The sequence below is a fragment of the Phacochoerus africanus genome, chromosome 2 (genome assembly GCF_016906955.1).
Source record: "Phacochoerus africanus isolate WHEZ1 chromosome 2, ROS_Pafr_v1, whole genome shotgun sequence".
NCBI lineage: Eukaryota > Metazoa > Chordata > Mammalia > Artiodactyla > Suidae > Phacochoerus > Phacochoerus africanus.
Genome location: NC_062545.1, coordinates 232,735,156 through 232,749,785, shown reverse-complemented (window position 1 = coordinate 232,749,785; position 14,630 = coordinate 232,735,156). Strand labels below are relative to the sequence as shown.

The 14,630-nt window shown below is 40.7% G+C and overlaps 1 protein-coding gene across 1 annotated transcript in view; it reads left to right on the top strand.

Annotated features, from left to right (window-relative positions):
- LOC125120082 (guanine nucleotide-binding protein G(q) subunit alpha) overlaps positions 1 to 14,630 on the top strand; it is a 300,978-nt gene that overhangs the window by 202,964 nt on the left and 83,384 nt on the right. The window contains exon 3 of the mRNA XM_047767808.1: positions 9,027 to 9,181. Coding sequence (XP_047623764.1) covers positions 9,027 to 9,181 — 155 coding nt within the window. The remainder of the gene's footprint in view (positions 1 to 9,026; positions 9,182 to 14,630) is intronic.

Below are 14,630 nucleotides of genomic sequence, written 5' to 3'. Positions count from 1 at the left end.
GGTTTTGGAGTTCCCTTCATGGCACAGTGGAAACAAATCCGACTAGGAACCATGAGGTTGTGGGTTTGATCCCTGGGCTCACTCAGTGGGTTAAGGATCCGGTGTTGCTGTGAGCTGTGGTGTAGGTTGCAGATGTGGCTTGGATCTGGCATTTCTGTGACTGTGGTATAGGCTGGCAGCTATAGCTTCAATTAAACCCCTAGCCTGTGAACCTCCGTTTGCCACGGGTGTGGCCCTAAAAAGACAAAAAAAAAAAAAAGAAAAAGAAAAGAAATGGTTTTTTTGGCATTCACAATATGTATGTGTACCTATATGCGTATATATATTTATATGTATACATATATACGTGTATACACACACACCCATAATATATTACCATCAAGATCATGAAGATAATGAGTAGCATTTCAAAGAGTATACGCTTTAGTTCATCCCAAGATTGTGCAGACCTGAGGGCAAGATTCTTCATAATGGAACCATGTAATTACGTCAGTCAACAGACTCTGGAACTGCTTGGTGTGTGTTATACAGTGATGCATCAAGCTCTGACCTGCAGTGTCATTAATATGATAATTATGACATGGCCTCCAGACATGAAAAAGGAAAATAATAAGCAAAAGAACTAAATAGAAGAATATTTACATGAAAATTATAGTGGTAGAGCCAAGAAAGAGATGGAGTTTTTAAAAGAAAAAGAACATTTTAAATAATAAATAAGAAGTATTTTCTACATTGAAGAAGGCATCCGCTGTGTGTTAGAATAAGCAAATATAGCTTATACTGAAGCAAAAGCAAAAAAAAAAAAATGAGTTTCCAGCAAATGTTTTTGGGAAAGGAATTGTGCCTTATAGTCATTGATTACCTTGGTGAGTGCCGTGATAGAGATTAAAAGTAAAACTCTCACCATAGGAAGGCAAATTTAATAGTAATAAGAAATCAATTTGTGAAGTCTTAAAGTAGAATAATATGTGATAGTTTAATTTTCTTATCTAGTATTTTGCTATCTGGAACATTTTATTTTATCAGTATCTAGTGTCTTGTTTGACACATGGCAGAAAAGTTTTGTTTTGAATTGTTTGTCTTTTTAGGGCCACACCTGTGGCATATAGATATTCCCAGGCTAGGAATCGAATTGGAGCTATAGCTGCCAGCCTACACCACAGCTACAGCAACTCAGGATCTGAGCCGTGTCTGCGACCTACACTACAGCTCACAGCAACGACAGATCCTTAACCCACTGAGCAAGAGGGATCAAACCATGTCCTCATGGATTTTAGTCATGATAGAAGCTCCCGAAAAGTATTTGTTGAAATAATTAATATTCATTAATGGTAATTTTAACATACCAGAAGATTTCATAATAATTATTATTTCATATAATTAGGTATTTTTTACTAACAACCCTTATAAGTTTCCTGACAGCCCTAGAAGGAATCCTTTCCCTTGTTTCATAAATGAGGTAGCTGTGGTTCAGGAAAGTTGAGAGACTAGCCTACAGACACAGGGCTGGCATGTGTCAGTTATAATTGAAGCCTGGTTTGATTTCAAGAAGTTGTTCCCAGTCTTCCTCTTTGCTACTTCGGTTCTCGGCAATACACTCAGTAAGAGAGATTCAGTATAGTCAACCCTCTGTATCAGCAGATTCAACCAATGAAGAGAGAAAATATTCCAGTGGGGAGGGGGGATTCCAGAAAGTTCCAAAAAATCAAAACTTAAATTTGCTATACCCCGGCGTCTATTTACAAGGCATTTACATTGCATTAGGTATTGTAAATAATCTAGAGTTGATTTAAAGTATATGGGAGGGAGTTCCTGTTGTGGCTCAGTGGTAACAAGCCCAACTAGCATTCATGAGGATGCAGGTTTGATCCCTGGTCTCAATCAGTGGGTTAAGGATCCAGCATTGATGTGAGCTGCTGTGTAGGTCACAGATGCGGCTTGGATGCGGAGTTGCTGTGGCATAGGCCAGCAGCTGCCGCTCCGATTCTACCCTTAGCCTGGGAACTTCCATATGCTGCATGTGTGGCCTTAAATAAAGTATACGGGAGGATGTGCGTAGGTTATATGCAAATACTATGACATTTTATAGAAGGGACTTAAGCATCTGCGAACACCTGGCTCTTTCTCCTTATGATACCAGGGTGAAGAGGGACATGGGTGCTTAGCAAAGGAGAATTAGAAGTTCTCTAGAACTGAAAGATTCCACACCTAGGATTCATAATCTTCATCAGGGGCTGAAAAGGCTGTGTCATGTAGTAATTTGTGGTTTTGCTGAGCCATGAGTTCAATCGTAAGTGTGGAGAGGCTCTTCTGTGGGAATGGATCACTTGCTACGTGAGCCCAACCAGCAGCGGCTCAGTGTGACTTTGCTCTTTGTTATTTATGCAGTAATGCCCATAAGAAAATGCTGCATCCGCAGCTGTCACTCCATGTACAGTGCATCTTAGTGAAGGTCAGCTGTTGAAGTTGTGATGAGAGGCAGTCTACGAAGTGACAGTTCTTGCCCAGATTTTGGGTAGGAAGTTTTAAGGTGTGTTTAAAAATTTGAGGCCATAGAGCTCAAAAATAGAGCTCCATTATCCAGGATTATCTCCAGAATGTTGTTTCCCGTGTAAGCAAATAAAGGGGCATAATTTGCCTACGGTCACAGTAAGGGTGTGCACCAAGTTTTAAGTTTTCTATGCTATTTTCCTTCTCTTTTGCATTTTAAACAGTTATCAGCTTTGGGTGTTAGGCTCTGCCTTTAAGTGTTCAGTTCTGTCGTTTCACCAGTCTAAATAAGTGCTGTTGTTACCACCATTTAACAGGATAGGAAACAGAGGTTTAGAGATGGTAACCAGCTTGCCTGAGATCATGCTCTACTAGTACCAGTGGCATTAGAATGAAATGCCCACATGGAAATAAGCACCAAGGGGTGGGGGAGAAGAAGATGTGCACCTCAGTTCAGGATATAAACAACTCAGGCAGCAGTTCAGACTGCTGCTCATTCAGAGGCCCTCTGTGTGTGTTGGGCATCCATTCAAACAGAGCAGCTCTAATGAGCTGAATATTTGTGTCTAAGAGCTTCAACAAATGTGGAAGTTCCCATTTGGTTTTCTACTTCTGGAGTGTAGGAACCGGAATAGGTGTGACATTCCAGGCCAAAGCCACCCTGAGCTGTTAATGAGTTTTTGAAAATCCTTCCAAAGTGACTATAAGATCTTTTTTATTTCATCTGCAAGCTGGGCCTTCTGTGGGCAGGGAAAGAGTCACTGTGGTGAGGACTCAGTTCTTCCTTCCTTTTGCCGAAGCAGCCTTGGAAATATAAACACACCTAAGATTTACCTGAATTTTATGACTACCAAATCACAAAAACAAGACATTACCACATTGGCACATCCTGTGGTTTCCATGTGGTCTTTCCCTAGAATTCTGCCAGAATTCCTAAGAGTAGCTACTTAGTTCTCACAATGTTCCCTCTAAGGCTTGCCACCAGCTTGCTAAGAATTCTGAAAGCTAGCATTCATAATTAAATATTTCTATCCAGTGTGTTCAACTGTAACTTAAAATGAAATAGAATCACATGTTGCTTTTTATTTGATTAACTCATACCTGTTTTGCTTTTCTGTGTACAATGTTCAAAAATAGTAAGGGTAGTCAATTATAATTGTTATTTATTTGATTAGAAATGACTTCTTTCCTTTTCATCATGGTCTTTTTCCTTAGTAATTGTTTAATTTCACATAATTACTTGTGATTTTTTACTACTTTACATTGGACGTTTGGGCAATTAGGAAAGGGTTTAATTTATGTTCTTACTCTAACATATTAGAAAATACTCTTTTCACATACAGAATATTTTTTTACCAAGAAAATGAGAGGATTGCACTGAGGATGTTTATTTAGGCAGTTTAAAAATTCAGTATGTGTTTTGTAAAATGCTGTCATACTTTTAACTATCCTAGAGAACTTTAGATGAAAGCTCTTGCATAAATGCAAATTACAGTTGATTATATTACAGCAAGGATGGAAGGAAACAACAAAGCTTAGGAGGCAGTAAAAGTGACTGCATAAAGGCAAACTGGTGATCTGTGTGTTTTTTTGAGGCCAGTTTATTTCCTAGATGGTGGAGCTTGAGTTATGGTTCATGGTGGAGATTAATTTTATAGCTTTCACTGTGGAGGTTAATTTCAACTAAATATCAGCATGAAATTTCCTCACTAGATTATTTTTTTTCCCCAGAGTTAAAAGAGAGTGCCTTGTTTATTTTGTCTGCTCAGCTTTTGTTCACCTCTTCCTCAGAAGAGTCACAGGTCTTCGTCTCCTCCTGCCAGCTGAATCCTGCCTTCTCTCTGGTTCCTTTTTTGACCTCTCCATTCACACGGATTTCTACTCGCTCAACCCCCATGTAGCATTTTCATGTACAGACTTAACCATGTTCTGCCCTGTTATTGGCAGGCACTGTTTGAAATAGTGAGGTCTTGTTTCAATAAATGATATATTTCATGCTCCTGGAAGGACAGTGTCATGACTCCCCAGTGCTTTATGCATTTTAGCTGTATTTACTTACAGTCATACAACTGTACGGCTAAATAAAACCTTAGGGAGATGACTTGTTCCAACTGCATAATCTTGTAGACCAGGAAAACGAAGTCCTAAAGAGGTAAAGGAATTTCTCCTCGTGTTGGGGTAAAGCCAGGACTAGAGTTAGGTGTTCTGATTTTCAGTTTAGTATAATTTCCAGTCTTCCTTCCTTTTATCCTTCATTCAACAAGTATTTATTGAGCATCAGTGGCAGGCACTCTGCTAGTCCCTGATACTGCAATGCTGAGCCTGTCTTGGAACTTAATACTGTCATCAGGGAGAAAGATACTAACAAATATCTCACAAATAGATGCACAACGGCTGCCGGGATAAGTGCTGTTAAGGATTATGTAGATCTGAGAGAGTAGGTGATAAGTGGAAATTTCCTTGAGAAACTGACTTTGTAAGATTCTACATTGTGTTTCTATGTGCGTTTTTTTCTTTTCTTTTCTTTAAAAAAAAAAAACAAAAAACAGCTGCACTTGTGGTACATGGACGTTTCCAGGCTAGGGATTGAATCAGAGCCACAGATTCAGGTCTGCACCACAGCCACAGGAACACCGGGTCCTTAACCCACTGAGAGAGGCTAAGGATTGAACCCTCATCCTTACAAACATTAGGTTAGGTTCTTAACCCGCTGAGCCCCAACAGGAACTCCTGTTTATACGTGCTTTTTAAATGCAGCTAAATTAGACAAATATTTGTTGTCTCCTCACTTTGTGCTGGGTCCCAAAATAAATGAAGGGTCAGTAAGCTACAGCCCCTTCCCTCAGTATATAATTTAGAAGAGGTAACTGTTAACATAAATCAAAATGTAGATGTTCTGTGGTTCAAAAAATATAAAGATCACATTTTGGGTGAGAGGAAGAATGTCAGGAACATCTTCCTGTAAGACACAGTCCTTGAACAAAAGGTAAAGAATGTGCACAAAAGAATAGAGAAAGCCTTCCAGATGTAAGAGAAAGAAAGCAGATAGAGCGAGAAGAGGGAATCAGAGGAGTTTTCCAACCGTAGAACAGAATCTCATTTTATCAGAGCAGACTTTTCAGTTAGACAACATTCTTAACAGTTATATATTTTAATGCCCTTTCAGTCACCTTAAATTAAGGATAGACATGCAAATATTCAGATAATCCTGTGCTTCGTTTGGTCACCGTCTACGTAGACTCTTCCCCCTCAATGTTACTCCTGCCCCTCCGTGGGAACTATGTGTAATTTTTTCATTTCTATATATTACCTAGCATCTTATTGGGATCCAACCCACATTTATTTGTAACGGTGAAAAGCATCTGCTATGTTGAAACTGATTTCTCTGGGATAAGTTACCTTCTCTAGAAAGAGAAATAGAACTCCTTCCAAATGACATGCCTGGCAAAATGTAGTGAGTGTCACATTCAGTTTTTAAATGCTATCTACACCAATCTGTGTCATCATGTGGCTTTTACCCAATTCAGAGAGAGGTCCCAACCATGTCTCCCTTTGGCTTCTGTAATAGTTTGTGTACATACTGTTGTAGGAAAGTCCTACAAAATTACTTACTTATTAGCTTGTGTTAAGTGGCCAGCTGCTGTGTTCCAGGTTTTGTGTAGGACAGGGTGTTAGTGATCAATCTTATTAGGGAAACAAATGGAGAAGTGAAAGAACATCTCCTATATACTTTACCTATCTTTTATGGGGTTGCCAAGATTTAAAGTTAGGGCTATTTCATGGAAAAAAAAAATCTAGACTTGGCTTCCTTTGATAATCAGAAAGTCTGGCAACACTGGGCCTATATCCTAACAGAAACAATTCGTTGGAGCAAAATAGCAACTATCCTTTATAATCGGGGCGTGTCTCTCTCAGTGTCTTGCAGTCCCATTCCTCCCTGTTGCCTATCCAGTCTATTTTACGCATTTCCGTGGCTTCCGGGCCTTTAAAATGCCCCCTGCTTTGAGGTGACTTTTGCCTTTATGAGCTGTTTCTCTTTAGTTTCCAATAGCAGTTTTCTGGCCAGTCTGGCAATTAATTATGACCACAGCAACTAGAATCTATGTGGTGCTTGATAGTTTGCAGTGGTTATTAAACTCTTACATGCATTGGAATCTTGCAGGGGGCCTCTTAAAACAGATTGCTGAACATCATTTCCAGAGTTTCTGATTCAGAAAGTTTGAGGCAGGATTGGAGGATTTGGCATTTTTATCACATTCTCAGGTGATGCTGCCGGTGTTGGGGCCACGTTTTAAGAACCACTCACCTACTATATTGTAGCACAATAATAAGCCACACAAAGCTTATCTGGTGGGGGCAGGATTTTCCCCACTAGAGGTAGCATTTGGAAAGGTTAAGCAACTACCCAGGGTCATAAGAAGAAATAGATTAAAACCATCTCTTTAGAGTACATCTAGCAGGAGACCATCTTGTTCCTTCTTGTTTCTGCCCCCAGCTGCCCTGAAAGATCCACAGAATCCACTAGAGAACCCTGTAATACAGAGGTAGCCATGGGGACTCTAATCGAGGATTATACCAAGAGTGATCCTTGTCATACTTCAGGACACAGAGTTAGTACTTGTTCATATTCATGAGCAAGGGCAGGACAGTAGAGGTTGAAACTTGTCATTAGGCCTACCCACAAAGGTATGAGATGTGCCTGCTGGGCAGGGTGGAGGAGACCCCCACAGTCACTGTATGTGCTCGGAGGGGGTCCACATACAGTGGACAGCAGGGGTCAGCAGGCAAAAGATAGAGCCAGTGGGACCAGTAGAGTCCTTAGTACTGACACAGAGCAGCAAATGCTGCAGAGCTGAGCACAGTATTGGGATTCGTTGGGGAACCAGTGATGTTGTTTGTAAAAGGGGAGTCTTCTGGGGAACTGTGTTTGTGGTGGGCCCACCTGGAGTGAGACTCAGGAATGGGACCTCAAGCCCGCAGGATTGCTGGTGGGATAAGACAGATTGCCTGGGTAGGGACTAGGTATAAAAAACAACTCTAGGGATCCATTCTCCAAGATTAGGGTCCAGGGCAGAGCTAGGGCTTCTCAGTTACTAGATCTGACTGTCAGTGTCAGAGCAGAACTAGTAAGAAAAGGTGGTTTCTTCAGTCTCAACATGTTGGGCGTCTTGAAACCTTATTTAAGTCAAAATTAGGCTAATGACATGGGGCCCTTACCTCTTATGGAATGAGAAGGAAGATAAAGACTGGGAACAGGACAGGCCTATCCTGGATTAGGTTTATTAAAATTCTATCTGCTTAAAACTCTATGAAAGGAATAATTAGGTCATCATGTAATCATGATAGTCATTCACTAACCTAGTAAACTAATACTAAGTTTGTATTACGGTACAAAATCAAGACTATTTTAAAAATTATCAGCCATCTGCATCCAGTTTCCAGGGTAATTAGTTATTATATTTGTCGATTTGCATATTTGTGTGCATGTATAATCTATGCTTATTATACACTCATGAAATTTATTTTGATTAGGATTGGTAGGCAGTGGTATATTCTGGTTAATTTAGGAATTGGCCATGCAACATTTTGATTTCAATCTTGTTGAAAATTTCTTAAATATTTTTACTTCTTTCCTACTAAATGTGTAATGAAAATAACGGTCCCTTTTCCTTGTTAAAAAATTGAATAGGGTCAATCTAATAATATAGATAAAGCCAGTATAAAATAAATAGTGAAAGTTTGGGTATGTGAGAGTGGAGGGTTAACTGCTGTTCAAATTAAATCATTACTAATAATTGTCCTTCTTGAGCTCCTGTTGTGGCTCGGAAGGTTAACCCAGCTAGTATCTATGAGGATGAGGGTTCGATCCCTGGCCTGGCTCAGCAGGTTAAGGATCTGGCATTGCCACAAACTGTGGTGTAGGTCGTATATGCTGCTCAAATCTGATGTGGCTGTGACTGTGACATAGGCTGGCAGCTGCAGCTCTGATTCGACCCCTATCCCAGGAACTTCCATGTGCCACAGGTGCAACCCTAAAAAAAAGGAAAACAAACAAAAAACTATCCTTCTAGTGGTTTTACACCCTATCCTAAACGCAAACTGTAGAAACTGAGTCTGATTGAGTTTCATCTAAGATATACCTTTCATAGGCTAGGTATATTATGTATTTGGTTAAATAAACTATAAACATAGAGGGGATAAGTATCCCTGTCTTTTTTTCCCTTTAATCCTATTAATTGTTTTAGGATCATGATAATCACCTGAAAATAGTCATTCTGTGTAGCATGACATCCTCATTGCTCAAGCCAGAGCTGAATACTCTGCTTCTCTAGTCAGTTTTAGGTAGCCCCAGGGTTTGGGGCTGGGTTTTATCTAAGGAAAAAAAAAAGAAGCATTACTTCCTTATAAACCAGTTTGAAAACCAGTGTATGAGGAAAGACCTGAGTTGTGCACAATGTCATGTGCAAACCAAAGGTAATTTTCAGTGGTGGAAAGGAGATTAAAACTGCTTGTTTTTGTTTTTTGCTTTTTAACAGGCTCATGCACAATTAGTTCGAGAAGTTGATGTGGAGAAGGTATCTGCTTTTGAGAATCCATATGTAGATGCAATAAAGAGTTTATGGAACGATCCTGGAATCCAGGAATGCTATGACAGACGACGAGAATATCAGTTATCTGACTCTACCAAATAGTGAGTATTCAGCCAGGAGGCCCTTTCCATCTTGCTCTTCCACGTGCAGGTGCTCTGCAGTGAGAACTTCTGCAATTTGTGTATCATATCTGATTCTAACTGCACAGTTAGGTGTAGGTATTAAACTTATGCCAGCTCATAAATTGAGACAATATTGTAAGGGACTGGCATCATGAGTCAGGGAGAGTGTTTCTTTTCTCTTTTCTGTTTGAAAAACAAACTGAAGACTAGGGATCTGCATTCACTAACTGGTCTCTTCCCCCAAAATGCAAACTAATGATTTTCAAACACATACTTCGTTGTGATTTGAAATCTTGTAATAGCAATTTTTAATGCAAATTTCTGATCTTATTAATATGCTAGAAAACACCGACCCACAATAAGAACCTCAAACAAATAGGCTTGATTATGGCTTCTCAAACATCAGACTTCCTGGTTTCGAGTTTCCAGACACAGAACTTTGACTGCTTTCTGGGAGCCACTGTTATGTTGATGGATAGGTTTGCCTTTGCATGAAAATTGCGTGTGAGTCCAATTTTGCATGCATTCCAGAATTATTTTGTGAGTTGTCAATCAAAATCATATGTCCTGGGAGAGATTTCCCTTCTAGAAAGATTTGTTAGATCTCTAGATTAAATCTTGCCTAACAGAAAGAAAGTAAAGATTTGGCCCCATCATTGGCTAAATGTAATCAATGCGGTCAGCAATGTAGATAATCAGGCGCCTGAAAAATGAATTTTGTTGGTAGTATTTAGCCAGATTTCTGTCTACATTAATTATGTTAGCCCAGCATTTCCCCCTTGTGTTGGTTCTGGGCAGACAGAAAAAAGGGTAGAAACTATTCAGCAGCCTCAGGCCAGTTCCTATGTTGAATGACTCGCTGGATGAGAGCAGGACTGTGGGAAAAGTAAGGAGCCCCATAGGCCGATTGGCATCGCTCAGCCGTGCGGAGAAAATCCAAGAGCTTATCGGCTCTGTTTTTGCAATAAAGTGGATCATGCCCTCACCCTAGTTCTAGGCATTTGTATATGATTGAGATCAGCCACCAAAATGTTGCCTGGTCAAAACAGTTCTTGTTTTCTAAGGTAGGTCTGAATCACATAATTCTGAACTGTGACACGGAGCATTCATGAGCACCGTGTCTGTCGAGTTGAAGCTCATGCCAGCCCCCTCTGTGTCTCTGAAACGCATGCTTGCTCATTCCCTCCCTCCTTTGTCCTTCCTCCACACTTCACGGCTCCTTCCACACTGCCTGTCCTCAGTCTTCCCTTCTGTGTCTTCACCCCTCTTCCCATCCTCCCCCGCCCTTCCTTCTCTCCCTCCTGAGTTCCTACCATACAAGCTTCTGGGAATACAGACATGAAAAAGATGCCTTCAGCTCTTATTTGTTCCAAATTCTGCCCCCTCAACCTTTGACCAGCTGTTCTTTTACTTCCTGCCCTCTCTGTCCTTCTGTTTCCTTTGCCATTTGAGATTTCATCCTTCTCTCCACATTGCTGCTGTTTTACCCCTCCTTCCTGTTCCTGCTCATTATGTCTCCTCTCTGTTGGGGTACCCCTCCACCCTCATCTCTGGTCCTCCTTTAACTCCCCTTCGCTTATCACTCTGCTGCTCTGATGCCTCTCCTGGCCCTTGCTAATAAGTAAGTCTTCCACTATAAGGTGATAAATCCTCCACCTGTCATCACCTCAAACCCCTATCTTCTAACATCATCATAAATCCTGTCACTCCCCCTCCTCACCTCTTGCATTCTTTACCCATCACCAGTGTCTGTTCTCCCTACAGAGAGGTCTTGCTGTGGGGGCATCAGAGCGCCAGGGTCCAATAATGATGTGCTTAGTGGAGTTAGGGCCCCCCCATTCAGATTTGCCTCCTGCTCCTGAGATTGGTCCTCTGAGAGGTTCCTTTGTGTTCCTAAGGACATCTGGGTCAGCTCCTATGGTTGTATTCTTGCGACAAAGCTCCACCACATGTCCGGTGACACTCCTTCAGTTTAGATTTGTGGATTCCTTGAAAGTACCCCAGGGTTGTATTAGGGCAAAGAGCTATCCATGACAGTTTTAAGGGCCCTTACTTGAACTGTGATTCCGGGAGAGCCACCATCCTGCAGTTCTGTCACACAGGCTGCATCTACTATAAAAACACACCTGCTCTGTGGTCACATCCCTTATGTTAGAGCTAGAGATGTGGGGGCATCGGGGACAGGCTGATCTAAACCCCTTTAAGTGATGATTCTCCAAACAGTTCTTCTTTCCCCTGATAAGGATGGAGAGAACTTGATTTTCTGAAAATAATACATGGAGATATATATATGTATATAGATATAGACATGCACATACACCTGTTTCTTTTTTAACCATATCTTTATGCAGAAGTAACAAAGTAAATTTTGACATGTCCTTATACCCACTTTTCACTATGCATCTGTTTAAAAATATAGGACATTTTCTTACATAATAAATAAGACCATATTACACCTACAATTAATCATCAGTCCTTTTTTTCTTCCTCTATAGTCAGTTCCTATTCCCACATTCTTCAAAATGTCTTTTAGAGCCAGTTGATTTTTAGGACTACACGTTGCATTTGGTTTTTATGTCCCTTAAGCTTATTGTTAATCCAGTAGAGTACTGTTTTGCATTTCACTGGCATGTTGAAAAGATTGGCCTGGGTTGGGCCTGATTGCTGCCTCAGAGCGTAATTTAACCTTCTCCTTTGTCTCTTGGATTTTCTGTAAACTTTTCTTGGAGTCCAGACAAACGTTGTGAGTAGAATGCATCTTGAGTGATATTGTACACTGGCTTACCCATGTTGGTAAAGTTAAGGTTCACTTCATTTTAGGGCACTGACAGCCTCCATTAAAAAGTTATGTATTTTTTCTTCTGCCACCAAGAGCAATCTGTGTGGTGTTGCTTTGCCATTGTATAATCTCCAGGCCCCCATCAGCTCTTCACCTGATTGTTTTCATTCCAACGGATAAGTCTTACCTGGTTCAGTAATTCCATTAGGATTTGTAGAAGAATGATTTTCTACTTTTATTAGTTGGTCTACATTGGCATTCTTCTGTGAAGTAAGTAGGTTTTCTCCTCCATTGGTGCTATTTGATTATCCTCAAATGTATTTTTTACTAAAAGGTACATGTTTCAGTGTTTTTGTTACATTAATTTGTTACATAGACTAAATAGATGGAGACTAGTTACCATCCAATTTATCATCCAAACCAGAACATTTGGAGAAGGAGGAGGTTGTTCTTAATAATTACCATGAAATAGCAGGCATGAACTGGGAATCTCCTGGTCAAGCAGGGCCATTCGCTTACCTTCGCTAAATGAATTCCAAGGAGGTATTTTTTTGTTCCCTCCCTTTTTTTCTTTTTTGGCCACCCCGAGGCATATGGAGTTCCTAGGCCAGGGATCAGATGTGAGACCGAGCCATAGTTATAACCTAAGCCACAGCTGTGGCAACACCAGATCCTTAGCCCGCTGTGCCAGGCTGGGGATCAAACCTGCAAACCAGTAGCTCCCAAGATGCTGCTGATCTGATTGCTCCACTTTGGGATCTCCAGGGAGATGTTTTTTGTTTTGTTTTGTTTTGTTTTTTGGTCTTTTTGTCTTTTTAGAGCCACACCCATGGCATATGGAGGTTCCCAGGCTAGGGGTCCAATTGGAGCTGTAGCTGCCAGCCTACAACACAGCCGCAGTGATGTGGGATTTGAGCCTTGTCTGCGACCTACACCACAGTTGACAGCAACGCCAGATCCTTAACCCACTGAGCAAGGCCAGGGATCGAACCCACATCCTCATAGATACTAGTCAGGTTCATTAACAACTGAGCCATGACGGAAACTCCTGTTTTGTTTTTTTAACCCTTCCTTTTCTCTAGAGGACTCTTGTTTACTTTCAGGGAGCAGAAGCAGTCTGTTCCTACTGGTCGTATAAGAAGCTGTGTGTGGAAACCTGTGTTAGCTGGCTCTGTGTTTCTGATCTCTTCTCAGGATGTTCCTGCACTCTTTATATGATGAATCAGTTCCCAAGTAGCCTGGCTGGCCTGCCTTTAATCTCATTGTGTCAAGAGGCCAAGTAATAAATTTGCTTTTTTCTTTCCCATCTGAGTCCCAGGCACTTTCCTTTTCCTTAGCTGGGCAGACACTGCCAGCACAAAGATAAGACTGGTGGCTTTGGGGGTCCATCCAATTGCTGCTCTGTTCCACGTGTTCCCTCAGTGTGGTCCAGGAAATTCCCTGAGGACTGCAGAGGTGGTACTGATGAGGATGTAGGTCCCTTCTCTTGAGTGTCACTGATTCCCAATACTGAATTCATGTTCACAGGGTAACTTGAAATAAATCCTCTCTCTGTATTCCAGATAGTTGTTACCCCTTTTCCTATCTGAGTTTTGTGTACATTCCCCTAGTTTAATATTTTATCTTTCTTCCTTTACTTCATGTGGAGTTTCTCTGTTGTTTTTTGTCTTTATACTTAAAATTTTAACTTTGTTGATACCCTGTGCCAAATTTCTTACACAGTATTGTCACCTTCCAGAAATCTTTCTGAATTGAAGACCAATTTCTTTGAGTATTGATTGTCTCTCTTATAGTTCTTCAGTTTAGATTTAGGGAGCATGTAGATATCTAGTCTCTAGCAGAGTGAGAATCAGTGCCTGCCACATACACCTGCTTAAAGTTTGCAGCATAAGAGCACTTCTCTCCAGGACCCTGCTGGTTGTGAGAGTCAGCGCAGGCCACTTGCCAGGAATACTGAGGACAGAGGCCAAACATGCCTCCCTTCTTCTTTTCTATCTGGTGAGCTCATATTTATCCTTCACGATCCAATTCAGGAGTCACACCCTCTCAAAGTTTTATCCAACACTAAAGATAGTGAGTCAGTATGTCATGACATCTTAACACTTGTGCATATTTCTTTTGTATCTGTGACCATGGTTACTGAAGTAAAGTGTCTCTCCTCTGCCCTCAGTACCTAACATTGACTTCTTGTGTTTGACCTTCACAAATGATTCTTCCATGAAATAATAAATGGGTACTTTTTACTGTTTCAGTGACCATGATGTAGGCACTCTCTCTCTTTGGCCGTTATAGGTGAACTATGAAGTTTTCAGAGCTAAAGATATTTAAGTCTTTATTTTTCCCTGCTATTTTTGAATGTCTGGGATCTGGAGAACTCTATTATCAAAGTAGCTACTGTTTGCTGAACACTTACTATATACTAGATTCTGTGCTTAGTTGTTTACATGCAAAGTTGTACATTTTTCTTTTTATTCACAGTAAACAGAAGAGCAAATAGGGTCTCAGAGGGATTAACTTGTTCGAAGTCACACAATTAGTAAGTGATAGAATTAGGAACTGAAATCAAATTTGTAGCCTCCAGAGCCCAATTTTTAACCACTGTGAAATACAACGTCACAGAGGATGGATGGATTAGATAGAGAGAGATAA